This window comes from Hypanus sabinus, chromosome 2 (assembly GCF_030144855.1).
Source record: "Hypanus sabinus isolate sHypSab1 chromosome 2, sHypSab1.hap1, whole genome shotgun sequence".
Taxonomy (NCBI): Eukaryota; Metazoa; Chordata; class Chondrichthyes; order Myliobatiformes; family Dasyatidae; genus Hypanus; species Hypanus sabinus.
Window position 1 is genome coordinate 182734221 of NC_082707.1, and position 17988 is coordinate 182752208.

Sequence of the window (17988 nt, forward strand, 5' to 3'; positions counted from 1 at the left end):
TAGGATATTAAAGGGAACCATAGGATAAATGGAAAGAAATATATTATAATTGCAGAGCCTTGCAGTAGGGGCAAAAGGAGTGCTGGACCTTTCAAAAATGAAGTTAGAAAACTTTTCTATGCTGAGGAAAAACAAAAATATAAGCAAACAAACTGTTACTTGGTTTTAAATCTGAGATGGATTTTCTTTTGTTAATCAGTCAATATGGGAAAGCCTGCTTTCTAGAGTTTGTGTTTCAGCCACATTTTTATTGAGGGACTAAGTGGTTTCCTACTGTCCCTGTATACTGTTTACTTATGGCAATTTAGCAATGAAGTTACTGGACTACTGTCCAGAGGCTAGAGTGGTCAATCCAGTAATACACATCACAGTAACTGGGAAATTTAATCTAATTAAGCAAATTAACAAAAAATTTTGGAAAACAACAAAGTATGGTCTGGTCGGTCATTGGAGCTACATGATGAACAGGCATCCAAATGCAATTAAATAATTTAAAGCCAAGAAATAATTGAACAGCAGCACAGACTTGAGCTAACAGCATAATCCTCCTGTTTTATGTGTATTCTGTACCAAAGTAAACTGCTGATTTTCCCTTGTTTAACTGAAATGTCTCATTAAATAAATTTATTTCTCACTCTTACTTTGCTTTTCCTTAAAAGCCCTGCAGAAAGAACATATGATGGCAAAGTCCGCGTCACCGTGGAAGTGGTTGGCAAAGGAAAATTCAAAGGAGTTGGTCGCAGTTACAGGATTGCTAAATCTGCGGCAGCTCGGCGCGCACTAAGGAGCCTGAAGGCAAACCAGTCTCCATTGCAAAACAGCTGAAGATTTGTCCTCTATTCCCGAACCCCAGCCCAGCCCGCACCTTTTCATAAGCTCACGTGGGGGTCTCAAAAAACAAGACTGGGTTGTCAAGAGTGAGCCAGTTATTCTATGAAGGTGTAAAGTGTTTGTAGTACAGTAGTTAATTTAAGAATAATTGTAGAATATAGTAAGCTCTTGCGCGAACACAATCCTTCCCCTCCTCCTTCCCTTTTTGCTAGATTAATCACAAGAGTGCTTTATATTCATTTTGCAAGCATTTTAACAGTTGTCAGGTTTCCCTATGATGTTTACTGATTTTTTTTTTAATAGCTTTTGCTTGGTGTTTAGTGAGCCAGGAAGCTTATGCTGGAAAGTGATTAGTTATTAGATTGCACATTTTTAGTAATCTTGAAATTCTTGACCTGTGCACTAGTGCCAGTCCAACCACGGTGTGTAAAACTGTCGTGTGTGAGCTGGTAAGAGAGAGCTAGCGTGCCAGTATTGTCCTGTTTCCTTGTCATCTGTTCACATTTTGAGGTGGCATGCCCTATCCTTGTTTTGCACTTAATTTAAATAGGAACAGGTTCCACTTAAAGCGACTGGCATTTACAGTAGCATTTGTTCAACTTAATGCCACACAATGAGTCTCTTGCATTTAATCAAAAGGGTTTTGCCTTAATTGAAAATAACCCCCACTTGTTTTGTTTTCTTGAACCTTTTGATACATTTCTATGGCTGATTTTACATTCCCATTTAATACACACTATGATACTGAACTACAGCCCTCGACTGACCTCCATTGGAGTTGTGGTTGTGTAACTTACTGCAGAGCTAGAGGTAGCTGCGTATATATTTTAATACAGATAAGATGGCTTCAGATACTTAGATTTAAGGTGTTGACAATTTTCTTTTTCATGCAAGTAGCTAAATTTACACTATTTGGTCTCTAGAGAAAGTGCATTGTGCTGACGGTGTGAGTGCGGTGCTTCCAAATGTAAAGGACAGTAAATTGGTGCTGCAGTACTGAAACTGTTGCTCTAATGACAGTGATTTTAGACATATCATTCATAAAATATGCTGCAGATTTTTCTAAAAGAAAATTGGAAAGTTTATTTTTAATGAGCACCTTTCCATTTATAAGTGGGGTGGGGTAAAATGCACATACGTACGCACATACATAGACACAAGCGCATGCAGCAAATTACATGTATATATGTGCATACACAAACACGTACAAAGGCACGCACATGCACACAGGCGCCTGCATATGCATGGGCAGAGAACAAGCACTCGCGCAATTCAGCACATGTACATTCACGCACATGACTATCCTCGGTGTTTTTCCATAGCACCATAACAGTTGAATTTTACACCAAAGCTGTGTATTTGTGAAGAAACCACATTCATGCTGCATCATTTAGTTTATAAGAGTTAAAATGTACATGGCACAGGCAAGGAACAGAAAATCCTGTGATAAGATATGATTACATTTAATCAGTCTTCAGCATACAAGCTTTTAAAGAGAGGATGCATCCTACTTAGCTCAGCTCAAGGTAGTGGTTATGTTTTCAGTAGAAACCAATTAGGCGTTCTTCCCTTTGAATACCTCAGTTCTCATTTGCATGCGTTTTTGATTTCTCGTTATTTTTGGTGCTATGTTTTTATATTATGCTTGAAATTTTTAAATAATTGTTTTTGCACTGTAACTATAATACCTCTTTAATTTACTTTTTGTTTTTAAAATTACATTTGGAAACTTGTCTCAATGCTTGCTCTCCAGGTAAATCCTCTCAATGTTACCCACTTCTCCTACCATGATCCATTTCAGATTTTGAAAGCTAGCCTTTAGCTTTTATTGTTGACATGAAACGGAGACATGAATTTGATACATGTTAAGATGTTCCATTTTCACATCACTTTCTTTTCACTTGGAAAAGTAAAGCCTTTTAAATCTGTTAATTACTAAAGAAATGTGGCTACCTTTTTATTAATGTATAAGCTGACAAATGAGTAATTGTTTTTAAAACTGCTGTCACATGTACGTAATTGATTAGTGCAGACTCCTTTTAATCTGCATGATCCAGAAAACAGATTTGTTCCCCAACATATGGGCATAGACGTGAGCAAACACTCATTTCCATATTTTGTACTTTCAAAGAGATTTTATTTAGCTAGAACTGGCACAAAGAATATGACACCAAACACAATGTCACCAATTTGGAATTATTTTCAGTATTAACAGCGCATCACACTTTTTAAAAATTAAAAGAAGCGTGGGCTGCTTCTATCATTTACAGTCACATATAAAATCATATTTTTCCACTGTAACAACCTTCCTCATTTAAAGTCCTAATCGATGCTGCATTTTATTTTCTTGTCTTTATCAAGACACAAAACACAGTTCTGTCCCCCTCCCCTTTTGCTGTTATATAGATGTAGCACGATTTAAGCATTGCACTTGGCACCATGCTTTACCTCATTTCAAACGAGAAATGTATATGCTAATATGCTTAATGAGAAAAGATTTGTTTTATTTTGGGTCTGGGCCTTGCTGCTGTAATAACTGCTAAGGTTTTATTTGTGAAAGGTGATGAACTTGCTATCTATTGTGTGCCTGCGGTCCCTCATTCACTGTACAACACATGACTTTAATGCACTCTAACCTCATTGCAACAGCGGGTCAGCAGCAGCGGTGGCAGAAATCTATTGTTTTGTTGATATTTTGTACCAGAATGATAACTGTGACATTTAAGAAAAGAAAAAGTGCGTGTTTGCGAGGCGTTTGAGTATTGCGGGCGTTTGCTGTATTGTAAATAGTGTGATTTTTAAAGCACCTGCAGCAGAATGGGAATGAGTACAAAATGTTTTGGAACTAAATGAACTGCAACATCACATACTGCAGCAGTCTTCAAGGGACATCGAATCTATCTCATTCATACTGTAAACTTGCTGCAGAGATTTGCATTCTGCACCTTATGGATCACAATTTACTTTTTAATGGTTTTTTTTTGTAATTGTAGCTAAATATCAACAATAAAGTATGGTCTGGTTGGTCATTATTTTAAAGTGTGGAAGTTTCCTTGCATCAAAATAATGTATGAATTGAGCTTCTGTGCTCAAGAATACTAAAGGGAGTTTATGTATCAGCCCTTTGCATTTTTGCCAGCACACTATTTCTCAGAACTTTACAGCACAAGACAGATACACTATTTAATACCAAAGTCCTATGTCAATATTTATGTTTCATACATACCACCTAATCTAATCAACACATCCTACTATTTACTTCCATGTGGACTTACCTAGCTTTCTATTAAATGCCCCAAGCAATTTGCCTTAATGTTTCTTGAGAAAGAATGTGGCACTACTGAAATTTCCTCTAAAACCGTAGGATTTATTGGTGAAGCTGTTCTATTCATTCTTTCACTGGTCTTTCCTTTTGCATGGAAATGTCTTTATTTTATCCTATCAAATATTTCTTTAATACTCATTTAGGATATCTGTAACTTCTGCTCCAGTTTTTAAAAAAAAGAGTGCAGATTTTGCATAGTTAATATCTTTTATAAATCTTTAATTTTTCTAGTGCTTCTCAGATAACACAAACCATTCTTAGTGTTCTTACTGTAAATGCAGTACATCGATTTTAGGAAGAGCCCTACAGGTCAAACTGGGTCACATACTGCACATCTACGGAAATTAATATACAGTTGACATTTCAAGCCAACACCCTTCTTCAGAACTGAAAAAGAAGCTGGTTAGAATAAAAAGGTGCAGGGGGAGGGGGAGAAGAGTAGCTAAAAGGTGATAGGTGAAGCCAGGTAGGTTGGAAAGATAAAGGGCTGAAGATGATTTCCAGCATCTGCAGACTAGGTGTTTATGAACTATCACCTGTTTTTTTAAAAAAACCTACTTCTAAACTAACTTCCACTCAACTTAAACAAATGCTATCTGGTATTGGTCTTTGCCACCCTGGAAGAAAGGTTCTGGCTTCGCCTCAATTTTCTATACCTCTCATACTCCTTTGCTTTTAAAAAAAACCTAGCTTCCTCGACCTTTCTTCATTAGATATGCTCTCTAATCCAGTCAGCGTCCTAGTAAATTTCCTCTGTACCCCCTCTGAAGTTTCACATCCTTTCTATAATGTGATGACCAGAACTGAACACAATATTCCAAGTGTAATCTAACCAAAGATCTAGAGCTGCAATATTACCTTGTAGCTCTTGAACTCAATCTCCCGACTAATGAAAGCCAACACATCATATAGCCTTCTAAACCACACCATGAATTTTTGTGGGAACTTAGATCTATGGATTTGGTGCTAAGATTCATCTGTTCCTCCACACTGCTAAGAATCCTGCAGTTAACTTTATGCTTCATCTTCAGTGTGAAATCTTGCTAGCAGTCCACATACTGAAAATGTTTATGCTTTTTTTCTTCTGCCAAGTGTTGTGGGCATGTTATGTTGTCACCAGAATGTGTGGTGACATTTATAATCGAGATACAGCAGCCCTTTGAGCTGCACTGCCCCAATTTAATCTTGGCCTAATGACCAATTAACCTACGTCTTTGGACCTTGGGAGGAAACCCACGTGGTCACTGGGAGAATGTACAAACTCCTTATGGGCAGTGGCAGGAATTGAACCCAGGTCACTGGTACTGTAAAATGTGCTAATCACTACACTACCATGGGATGCCCCCACTTGCAGTTGGGTGTATTGGTTGTTAACACAAGTGTCACTTTTCACTATGTTTTGATGTACATGTGATAAATAAATCTGAATCACATAAATGGCTAGGGATTCCCTAATGCTTTCACTGCCAAATTCCAATAAAGATGAATACAAAAAAGAATACTGATTTTTTTTGTTACTCTAGTAACCAGAGGGGCTGAGATCTCAGAGATTGAGAATTATCTGAAAATAGTTCTTCAGTGTTCTTTTGTTTTGGCATGTCTTCTGCGTTTAAGAACTCTTGTTGTTTTGTCTCTTTATAAAGAAAGATCTTGATGTGATTTTGTGCTTATACTTCAAGTACAGCATGCCTCTCAAAGGAAGAACAGCTTTCCAGTCAGCTATTTTTTTTCTCTTTTTTTTGGCATACAGCTTTCACTAGCAAGAGCAGCATTTATCATCTGGATTTAATTGTTCTTGGAAAGGTGGTAGTGAGCCACCTTCACAACCAATACACTGTGTCAGGCTTGTAAGATGATCGGGTAGCCACAGCGAACACAATGGCTGAATGGAGCTCTGTTGGTGAGTAGGCTTTCAAGTATTTTTTTGTGGGAGCTGCAATCATGGGTATTGCACTCCTTTTGTTTGTAGGTATTTTTAAAAATGGGTTGCTGTTGTGAATCATTTGCTTTAAGATATCAAGTGCTACCTGCACTGATCCAAGACCATAAGGCAGGATTATAATTAAGCCATTTGGTCCTTCGGTGCTCCACCATTTGCTTGTGGCTGATTTTATTTTCCCTCTTAACCCCATTCTCTAGCCTTCACCTTGTAACTTTTGACACCCTTAGTAATTAAGTAGATATAAACCTCTGCTTTAAATAGACCACTGATTCACCACCTTCTGCCTGAAGAAATTCCTCATCTCTGATCTAAAGGGATGTACTTTAGTTCTGGTCCTAGGCTGTTCCACTATTGGAAATATCTTATGCACATTCACTCTATCTAGGCCTTTCAGTATTTGGTAGGTTTCAATGAGATCCCCATACTTATAAACTTTAGCAAGTATGGGTCCAGAGCCATGACACTCTCAGGTGTAAACCCTTTCATTCCCAGATCATTCTTATGAGCCTCCTCTGGACCCTCTCCAATGCTATAACATCCTTCCTTAGGAAAAAGAGCCCAAAACTGCTCACGATATTCCACATGCAGCCTGAACAATGCCTTGTATAACCTGTCATATCCTGACTCAACCTATAAGTTAACCTTTAAGAAGTCCTGCACTAGGACTCCCAAGTCTGATTACATTTCTAATTTTTTTTACTGTTAATGGTGAACTCCAAAATGTTCATAGTGAGAGACTTGGAAATGGCAATGTCATTGAATTGCTTTTTCTCTGATTGTTAAATCCAGAAGGATCTGAAAGGCTGGAAATCAGCTGAAATTAATGGCTCCAAAATGTTAATGAAGGCCAACATTGGTAAAGAAGCCTACCCAAAGACAATGGAATACCTTGTATCTGTCTATGAATGGTTACACATCTGGAAAGAATATCTGAGAATGATGAATCCTGTTGGGTGATGGCTATGAGATCTGTCATTAATAGGCCACTTGGTTGGGCTTTGTGGTGTCAGAAACACAATAAATCATTTTGGCTTAAAATCAGTTGGTTAATTGTAGCAGTGTGATCTCTTGAGTCAAGCACTATGTTCTCCCAAGTGATTATTTTTTCTTAATAGAGAATGCCTGTGCATGACTGTTTAATGTAGGGAGGCTGATGCAAGAGCAGCCATCACATGGTCCTTGAAAGATTGTAGTCAGGGCCCAGTGGTATAGATTGCAAGACGACAGGAAGCTTTCACTATTGCAGTCTTCCTCCACCTCTGCCATTGTGATGTGTTATTGTAGGGCATATGTACAAAATTAAGGGAGGGAAGTTTAGGGGAGACATCAGGGTTAAGTTTTTTTACACAGAGGGTTGTGAGTGCCTGGAATGACTTGCCAGGGATGGTGGTGGAGGCTAAAACATTAGGGGTATTTAAGAGCCTCTTGGACAGGCACATGGATGAAAGAAAAATGGAGGGTTATGGGATAGTGCTTTTTTTAAGGATTATATGGGTTGGCACAACATGGAGGGCTGAAGGGCCTGTACTGTGCTGTAGTATTCTATGGTCATCCATGAACTCCACCATTGAGATCTTGGTTGGATCGCTCTTTGTCTGGATCCTCCCCCTTGACCTTTCCACTGTGTGTGGCCCTGCCAGGAGATAAACTCCAAAGGGCACTGGGATCACAGGCCACTCCACTATGACAAGGTGACAATCCTCAGAGATGTGCACTCATCCCACAGTTATTGTAAGATCAGCTAGTTCCACAGTGGAGAGGCACCTCCATTTAGTTCACTGCAATCTCTGGCCTCCAAGTTTGATCTGAAACTTAGTGTTCATTTCACACTCCTAAATTTCTGCACATGCATCCTTGGACAGATCTTGAGCAAAAGGAAACAAGCTATTAGAGAGTCATGCAGCATCTGTGGAGGGAAATGGGAAATCCCCTAGTTGTGATAAAACTATCCTTCATTAAGTTCAGCAATCTGGGGAGTGGTACATGTGTTTCTGTTTGCATCAACAGTGCTAAGGTCAAGAGGGTTGGCAGATTCAAGTGAACATCATCAATATCTTGCCCTTGTCCAATCATTTTGATGCCACAGCTGAGAAAACTCTCATCCTCATATTCTATCCAGATGCACTGTGGCTTGGTATGGTCCACGGCCACGAGAAACTTCAGAGAGTTGTGGACGCAGCTCAGCACATCTTAGAAGCCAGCTCTCCCCTCCATGGATTCTACACTTCTCACTGCCTAGGTAAGGCATCCAGCATAATCAAAAACTCCCTCCTCCTCCCTCCTATTGATCAGAACATGCAAAGGCCTGAAACACACACAACCAGGCTCAAGGGCAGCTTTCTACCCCACTGTTATAAGACCATTGAACAGTTACTTATTATAAAAAGGACTAGACCTCAGTCTTAACTCAATTTTATTATTTTTGCCTACACTACACTTTCTCTGTAACTGTAACAATTTATTCTGCATTGGTACTGTTTTCCCTTTACTACCTCAATCCACTGTTGTAATGAATTGATCTGTACGAACAGTGTATGAGAGAGATGTTTTTCACTGTACCTAAGTACCTGTGACAACCATAATTTTCCCATCTCCCAGTCCCCTGTATGACTACATCTGTTCATCCACTTGAGGAGCAGTTGAATGTCGAGCACAGTAGTGTCTGGGCCATGCTCCTTGGAACTTGGACTGCCATTGTTTTTAATGGCATCCAGTTATGTGTCTTGGACTCTTGTCAAAACTATTATAGCCATGACTCCTGTAGTTAAAACCAACATTCAGGCTGTAACACAGCTCTGTCAGCAAATCCTATGTGAAGACAGGGCTTTGGGTCTTATGACGTGTCAATGTTTGCAGCTCCCTGCTGGATGAGGTTGTTGGGGAAAGGCATCCTTCGATAGGCTGTTGATGAGTTGCAGAATGAGCTAAGAATTCTGGCAAATCTTGGCTTTTCCATTGTTTGAATGATACCACTTAATTAGGGTTGCTTGTATTTTTTGGTTCCTGGCATGATTGTCAAGGACTCCTGTCTCCCTGTCCAGCTCCAGTAGTAGAATTTGCACCCCAACTTTTCCCATAATGGAGAGTTTTTTTTAAATCAGTCAAGGATCAAGTTCAAGTTTATTATAAATTTGAAAAAGGATCTAGTGCTTTCCGGGTATATGTGATGAATACACTTTTCTAGGGCTTCCAGCCAGGAACGGGTATCGATTGTAACTGGCATTTCAATGACCAACTCTGCCATCTTCATCCCTGGTGAAAATGGCACAGCTAGTCATCAAAACATCAGTTATAATCAATACCTATACCTGGCTGGAAGCTGGCGAAGAGTTTTTGTTGTTACAGGTTTATGTAAGTCAAAGCATACAATGAAGTACATCATTTGCAACAAGGTAAAAAGCAGTCTGAGGATGTGCTGAAGGCAGCCCACAAGTGTCACCATGCTTCTGGTGCCAACATAGCATGCCCTCAACTACTAACCCTTGCTATGCATATTTGGAATGTAAGAGGAACCCCATGCAGTGACAAGGAGAACATACAAACTCCTTAAATTCAGTGGCAGAATTGAACCCAGCTTGTTCCATAATAGTGTTGCACTAACTGCTACCCTACTCTTCATTCATTCATGGGCTACGTTCACTTAAATTGTACATCCTAATCATGCCATTCCAAAGGAGTGTTTCTGATGCAAGTCTCGCTTCAGAGCTCCACTCAGGTCCCCACTAGATCATGAGCTGGGGTTCTGGAAGATCTGAAAAGTAACCTTGTGACTTAAGAGGCAAGGATGCAGGATTAGCAGTGAGCCAAGGCTGGAGCTTGTGCTATTTTTAAAACTGCATCAGACGTTAACTGTTGTTTTTTTCATTCCTGATATGGCCTAGGATAGCATAGGAGTTTCTGCAGATGCTGGAGGAGTTCAGCAGGTCAGGCAACATCTATGGAGAAGAATAACCAGTTTCAACTGCATGAAGTCCTGGTGAAAGGTCTCAGCCCAAAACGTTGACTGTTTATTCCTCTCCATAGATGCTGCCTGACTTGCTGAGTTCCTCCAGCATTTTGTATGTATTGATTGAGTAAAGCAGCATTCAAGTCTGAAGGATGCCAGTACTGATTCAGCCACTAGAGGGTATCTGAGAGCAATATAGAGAATGTCACATAAAACAGTACAGCATAGTACAGGCCCTTCAGCCCAAGCTGTTGTATCTATCTTTTAAACTACACAATTAATCTTAAACCCTCCCTATGTCAAAACCTTCTATTCTTCTTCCATCCACATGCCTATCTAAGAGTCTCTTAAATGCCCCTCTAATGTATCTGAATCTACCACCACCTCAGCAGGGAGTTCCACACATACACCACCATGTATTTAAAAATAAAAAACTTAGCACTGACACCCTCTCCCCACCCCCTCACTTTCCTCCAAACTCCTTAAAATTATATCCCCTTGTTTTAGCCATTTCTACACTAGGAACAAGTCCCCAACTATCCATTCAATCTACAGCTCTTATCATCTGCACCTCTATCAAATGACTTGAGTCACAGTATCCCTGATCAGCCTTTTTTTGGATCAACACATCATCCACAATATAAGTTGTCAGACCAGGCAAGTTTTGCTATATTAGCCAATGCCATAAGGAAACTCTGGTTAGAGGACTTGGGCATAGGAGAGGGCTTCACATCTGCATTCACAAATGCTCAACACCTTGACACATTAGCATGAGTAATCATGAAAGTGACAATGAAGGGATGAACCCAGCCTTGTCCATTCCTTGGAAGCCTTCCAAAGCTTTTTTGCTGTAAGGTTTCCTGGTGTTCCCTTCCTACATCTGAGACCACCTTGTCCTCTCTTTCTATGTTTCCACTTCCTGACAAAACACTGTAACAAATGTTCTCACTCTCTCTCTCTCTTTAAGCATATCAGAATCAGGTTTATTATCACTGACATGTTGTGAAATGTGTTGTTTTGTGACAGCAGTACAGTGCAGAGCATAAACTCCACTAAGTGTAAAAATAAATACAGTAGGTGAAGACAACTCTGGTGAAGAGTGTTGAAAAATTCATGGGCCAATCAGAAATCTGATGATGACGGAGGAGGAGCTGTTCCTGAATCACAGAGTGTGGATCTTCAGGTTCTTGTATCAACTCTCTGATGGCAGTAATGAGCATTGGACCACAATACAGATGGCAATGATTTAGAAGAGGGGTTCCCAACCTTTTATATGCCATGGACCAACACCAATACCATTAAGTAAAGGGTCTGTGGACTCCGGGTTGCGAACCCCTGATTTAGAGGTATACGGGCTATATGATGGTTCTGCCTCAGGCGGGCATCTTGTTCAGCATGGACCAGTTGGGCCAAAGGGCCCATTTCCATGCTGTACGATTGCATTATTATGCGGCACCGGATCAATTGCCTTCCAGTATGCATGGAACACTATTACACAGTACAGAACCTTCAGACCATGATGGAGTCTCTTGAAGGTCTGAAATATATCTGCCTACTTGCACTCTCGGGTATGTTTAAAAAACATCTCCCTATACTTTCATCCAAGCACCTTACAGTTGTGCCCCTTTGTATTAACCATTTCCACCCTGGGAAAAAGTGTTTAGAAACATAAAAAACATACAGCACAATACAGGCCCTTCAGCCCACAAAGCTGTGTCAAACATGTCCCTACCTTAGAACTACCTAGGCTTTACCCATAGCTCTCTATTTTTCTAAGCTCCATGTAGCCATCCAGGAGTCTCTTCAAAGACCCTGTCGTTTCCACCTCCATCGCCACCACCGGCAGCCCATTCCACGCACTCACCACTCTCTGCGTGAGAAAAAATTTACCCCGACATCTCCTCAGTACCTACTTCCAAGCACCTTAAAACTATGCCCTCTCGTGATAGCCATTTCAGCCCTGGGGAAAAGCCTCTGACTATCCAGTTTGGCTTTCTATTCGATCTATCTCTCTTATCATCTTGTACACTGCTATCAAGTTACCTTTGGAATGAATGGGGATGAGAGATGACTTGATAGAGGTGTACAAGATGATAAGATACATGGATTGAAGAGTCAGAGACTTTTTCCCAGGGCTGAAATGGGGCCACAATTTGAAGGTGTTTGGAGGAAAGTGTCGGGAGGATGTCGGAGGTATTTTTTTAATACAGAGGGCGTTGGGTGTGTGGAATGTGGTGCCAGAAATAGTGGTAGAGATATAGAGGGGCATTTAAAAGACTCTTAGACATATGGATGAAAGAAAATTTCAGAGCTATGCAGGATGCAAGGGTTAAGTTGACCTTAGAGTGGCCTGAAAGCCCTGTACTAAGCTGTAGTGCTCTGTGTTCAGCTCTCATCTTCTTTCAAACCAAAAAGAAAAACACTAGTTCACTCAGCCTTTCCTCAAAGGGTGTGCTCCCTAATCCAGACAGCATCCTGGTAAATCTTCTCTGCACCTTCTCTTAGTATATCCACTGACTCCCCTTTACCCACAGTATAGGTAATTTCTTCAAAGGACTCCAATAAATTATGATTTCTCTTTCATAAAGTTATGTTAACTTTTCCTGATCGTCTTACAATTTTCAAAGTGCCCTGCTATAAAGTATTTAATAATGGATTCTAACATTTCTTTGTGGCAGATGTTCAGCTAACTGTCCTGTAATTTCCTGCTTTCTGTTTCCCTCACTAAGGAATTGTACTTGTTATTTTCCAGTTTAGTAGAACAAAACATCTCTTTAATTCATCTGTTATCTTCTCATTTTCCATATTTATTTGTAAACTTACCTTCTTTAGGAGCAATCCTCTGCTAACTTTTATTAAATTTCTTTCAAACCTCACTCTTGCTGCCTTGTACTCTTATACCAACATAATCAAAGACACCTCCCACCCAAGGCACTCTCACTTCTCCCCACTCCCAATGCACAGAAGAACCAGCCTCCTCTCCATAGACTTTAGGCATTACGTGCAGAAGTAGACCATTCGGCCCTTCGAGCCTGCACCACCACTCTGAGATCATGGCTGATCATCTACTATCAATACCCGGTTCCTGCCTTGTCCCCATATCCCTTGATTCCCCTATCCATAAGATACCTATCTAGCTCCTTCTTGAAAGCATCCAGAGAATTGGCCTCCACTGCCTTCCAAGGCAGTGCATTCCAGACCCCCACAACTCTCTGGGAGAAGGTTTTTCCTTAACTCTGTCCTAAATGACCTACCCCTTATTCTCAAACCATGCCCTCTGGTACTGGACTCTCCCAGCATCTGGAACATATTTCCTGCCTCTATCTTGTCCAATCCTTTAATAATCTTATATGTCGCAATCAGATCCCCTCTCAATCTCCTTAATTCCAGCGTGTACAAGCCCAGTCTTTCTAACCTCTCTGTGTAAGACAGTCCGGACATCCCAGGAATTAACCTCGTGAATCTACACTGCACTTCCTCTACAGCCAGGATGTCCTTCCTTAACCCTGGAGACCAAAACTATACACAATACTCCAGATGTGATCTCACCAGGGCCCTGTACAAATGCAAGAGGATTTCCTTGCTCTTGTACTCAATTCCCTTTGTAATAAAGGCCAACATTCCATTAGCCTTCTTCACTGCCTGCTGCACTTGCTCATTCATCTTCAGTGACTGATGTACTAGGACTCCTAGATCTCTTTGTATTTTTCCCTTACCTAACTCTACACCGTTCAGATAATAATCTGCCTTCCTGTTCTTACTTCCAAAGTGGATAACCTCACACTTATTCACATTAGACGTCAACTTTGTCTACACTTCCTGCTGTCTCAGTAAAGCAGCCTAAATAATCCCATCCATCATTACTTTTTCCCTCTCCTGTTGGACAGCAGATACAAAAGTCTTAAAGTGTGTACCACCGGGCTCAAGGGCAGTTCCTACCCCATTGTTATGACACTATTGAATGGTTCCCTAGCATGATAGTGCAGACTCCTAACCTCACAATTTATCTCGCAGAACATTGAATGGTACAGACGCTTCTCAAAACCTTTGCTCAACCTGTGCCTGGAAATCTGATTTTGGTCTAATAAAGACCTTGGAAAATACCTCTGTAAGAAGGCACAGAGAATGTTGACAGAGCTCAGCAAATCACAGAAACCAGCCTCTCCTCCATGGACTCTGTCTCACACGTCTGGCTGCCTCAATAAAGCAGCCGGTATAATCAAATACCCCAGCCACCCTGAACATGCTATCTTTATCACCCTCCCATCAGGCGGAAGATACAAAAGCCTGAAAGCACATACCACAAGGTTCAAAGACAGCTTCTGTCCCACAGTCTCCTTGTACAATAAGATGGACTCTTGACCTCACAATCACAATTATGATCTTGCATCTTATTGTTTACCTGCACTATACTTTCTCTGTAACTATAACACTTCATTCTGCACTCTGTATTTAGTTTAACTTTTCCTTCCTGAATGCATTGATTTTAATGAAATGATCTGTGTGCACAGCTCTACTTGTTCACTGAATCAATTTACCAGATCCCCCAATTTAAATTATTTATTCTGTGGCTATCTTTATCTCATTCCCTATTCTTCCCCCTCCCACCCTGCCCACATAATTCTTTCAGTCACTCATTGCGATAATTAAGAACCGACTATATATAGTGATATTTCCCAGGGTAGTCACTATTTTTCAATCTGCTCTGTCACAATTGGCTGAGCTGTTTTCTCAAGGATCAAGAACCCAGTAACCAGCCCCATCTCCCTCCCTTCAAATCTGTCAAAAGTTAAAATTTATTGTCACAGAAAGTTACAGCAGAGTACAGGCCCTTCAACCCACAATGTTGCGCCGTCCTTTTAACGTACTCCACGATCAATCTAACCCTTCCCTCCTACATAGCCCATAACCCTTCATTTTCCTTTCATCCATGTACCCAGGAGCCTCTTAAACACCCCTAATGCACCTGCCTCTACCTCCACTCACACTCTGTTAAAAATACTTCCTCTGACATCTCCTATACTCTTCCTCCAGTCACTTTAAAATTATGTGCCATCATGTAAGCCATTTCTGCCCTGGGAAAAAGGTCCATTTTATCTATGTCTCTTATCATCTTATACACCACTATCAAGTCACATCTCAATCTTCTTCACTCCAAAGAGTAAAGCCCTAGTTCACTCAAACTTTCTTCATAGGTAGTGTGTAGTGTAGGCCTCCGTTAGTCTCGATTGCACCTTGGAAAGTTTCCAGGCCGCAAGCCTGGGCAAGGGTTTTTTTTTATGGAAGACTGGCAGTTGTCCATGCTGCAAGTCTCCACGCCACCGATGTTGTCCAAGGGAAGGGCATTAGGACCCATACAGCTTGGCACCGGTGTCATCGCAGAGCAATGTGTGGTTAAGTGCCTTGCTCAAGGACACCCACGCAGCCTCAGCCAAGGCTCGAACTAGTGACCTTCAGATAATTAGACGAGCGCCTTAACCACTGGGCCATGCACCAACACTCTTCATAGGACATACTGTCTAATTATAGAACATATAACAGTACAACACAATACAGGTCCTTCGGCCAATGATGGTGTGCCGACCTTTTAACCTACTCTATGATTCAAGTTAAAATTCAAATTATTGTCATTCAGCTGTACACACTTATTGGTTGGCTGGCATCCGTCTGTCTCGAAGGACAATGGGTGATGATCATCAGGAACCTGGGCAGAAGGAGATCCTGAGATGCCCAGTCATCAAGATCCCTCTCTTGGCCTCACAGGTGTAGTCCAAAGGAAAGCTTATGAAGCAATACACTTGGCACCAGCTTAGCTACGGGAGCTGCCGGAAGGATGTTCAATGACGTTCAGCCGTCTTAGGGGCTCCACTCCAGATATGAATTGAATGATCTTTATTGTCATTATACATAGTTACAATGAAACTCCATTTAGCTTCCTCTCAGGCAATTAAATAAAGTAGTTGTTAAAAACAAGACAGTAATTTTAAAAAAAACAGTATTAAATAGCAGCACCAGAATATCATAGTAATGCACAAAGTCTGTCTGGGTTTACTCTCGTAGCCTTCGTCTTTCCCGAGGCTGCTCAAGACAGTGAGGCTATTTACCCATAGCTGGAGATCTGGTCTATGAGCACCAGGGCATCACTAGATACCAGTGAGCCTGCGTGTTATGTGTGCAGGGGCCAGACCTCCTCCCAGTCCTCCACAGATGGCTGAGGAGGCCATCACTGGGTATACTTAAGATGGAGTTTGACAGATTCTTGATCAGTCAGGGTGTCAAAAGGTTACAGGGCATGAAAATAGCGCAGAGAAGGAAAATAATCAGCCATGATGGAATGGCGGAGCAGACAAATGACATAATTCTGATACTAAACCTATGATCTTAGGTCCATTTGTTTGCTTCATAAGGACATCATCCAAAACAATCCCCAAGGGAAATCTCGGTGCCTAAGAGATTCAAACTCCGGATTTTCCCTGGGCGTTTACTCTCAAAGCTTTCCCCATGAGTGGGTATAAGCGTAAGGCAGTGGAGGTTTGAGTGTGCAGATTAGATACAGAATATATTCCTCAAAATTGTCCCATCACATACTCCTAGAGTCAAACTCAGAGTGAAGCTCCCTCTCCGCTGTCCCACCACACACTCCAGGGGTCAGACACAAAGTGAAGTCCCTTCTACACTGTCCTATCACACACTCCAGCGTCAGAGCTCCCTTCACCCTGTCCCACCACACACTCCAGAGATCAGATACAGTGATGCTCCCTCTACACCGTCCCATCAACCAGTCCAAGGGTCAGATGCAAAGTGAGGCTCCCTCTACGCCAACCTGTCATAGAACAACATAGAACATAGAATAGTACAGCACATTACAGGCCCTTCAGCCCACAATGTTGTGCTGACCCTCAAATCCTGCCTTCCATATAACCCCCCACCTTAAATTTCTCCATATACCTGTCTAGTTGTCTCTTAAACTCCACTAGTGTATCTGCCTCCACCACTGACTCAGGCGGTGCATTCCATGCACCAACCACTCTTTGAGTGAAGAACCTTCCTCTAATATCCCCCTTGAACTTCCCTCCCCTTACCTTAAAGCCATGTACTGAGCAGTGGTTCCCTGGGGAAGAGGCGCTGGCTGTCCACTCTGTCTATTCCTCTTAATATCTTGTACTCCTCTATCATGTCTCCTCTCATCCTTCTTCTCTCCAAAGAGTAAAGCCCTAGCTCCCTTAATCTCTGATCATAATCCATACTCTCTAAACCAGGCAGCATCCTGGTAAATCTCTTCTGTACCCTTTCCAATGCTTCCACATCCTTCCTATACTGAGGCAACCAGAACTGGACACAGTACTCCAAGTGTGGCCTAACTAGAGTTTTATAGAGCTGCATCATTACATCGCATCTCTTAAACTCTATCCCTCGACTTATGAAAGCTAACACCCCATAAGCTTTCTTAACTACCCTATCTACCTGTGAGGCAACTTTCAGGGATCTGTGGACATGTACCCCCAGATCCCTCTGCTCCTCCACACTACCAAGTATCCTGCCATTTACTTTGTACTCTGCCCTGGAGTTTGTCCTTCCAAAGTGTACCACCTCACACTTCTCCGGTTGAACTCCATCTGCCACTTCTCAGCCCACTTCTGCATCCTATTAATGTCTCTCTGCAATCTTCGACAATCCTCTACACTATCTACAACAACACCAACCTTTGTGTCATCTGCAAACTTGCCAACCCACCCTTCTACCCCCACATTCAGGTCGTTAATAAAAATCATGAAAAGTAGAGGTCCCAGAACAGATCCTTGTGGGACACCACTAGTCACAACTCTCCAATCTGAATGTACTCCCTCCACCATGACCCTCTGCCTTCTGCAGGCAAGCCAATTCTGAATCCACCTGGCCAAACTTCCCTGGATCCCATGCCTTCTGACTTTCTGCACTACCCTC

General features: G+C 41.5%; 1 protein-coding gene across 1 annotated transcript in view; it reads left to right on the plus strand.

Moving 5' to 3' along the window:
- dicer1 (dicer 1, ribonuclease type III) overlaps positions 1-3863 on the plus strand; it is a 143639-nt gene extending 139776 nt beyond the window's left edge. The window contains exon 29 of the mRNA XM_059960942.1: positions 660-3863. Coding sequence (XP_059816925.1) covers positions 660-825 — 166 coding nt within the window. The 3' untranslated portion in view covers positions 826-3863. The remainder of the gene's footprint in view (positions 1-659) is intronic.
- Positions 3864-17988: the final 14125 nt, after the last annotated feature.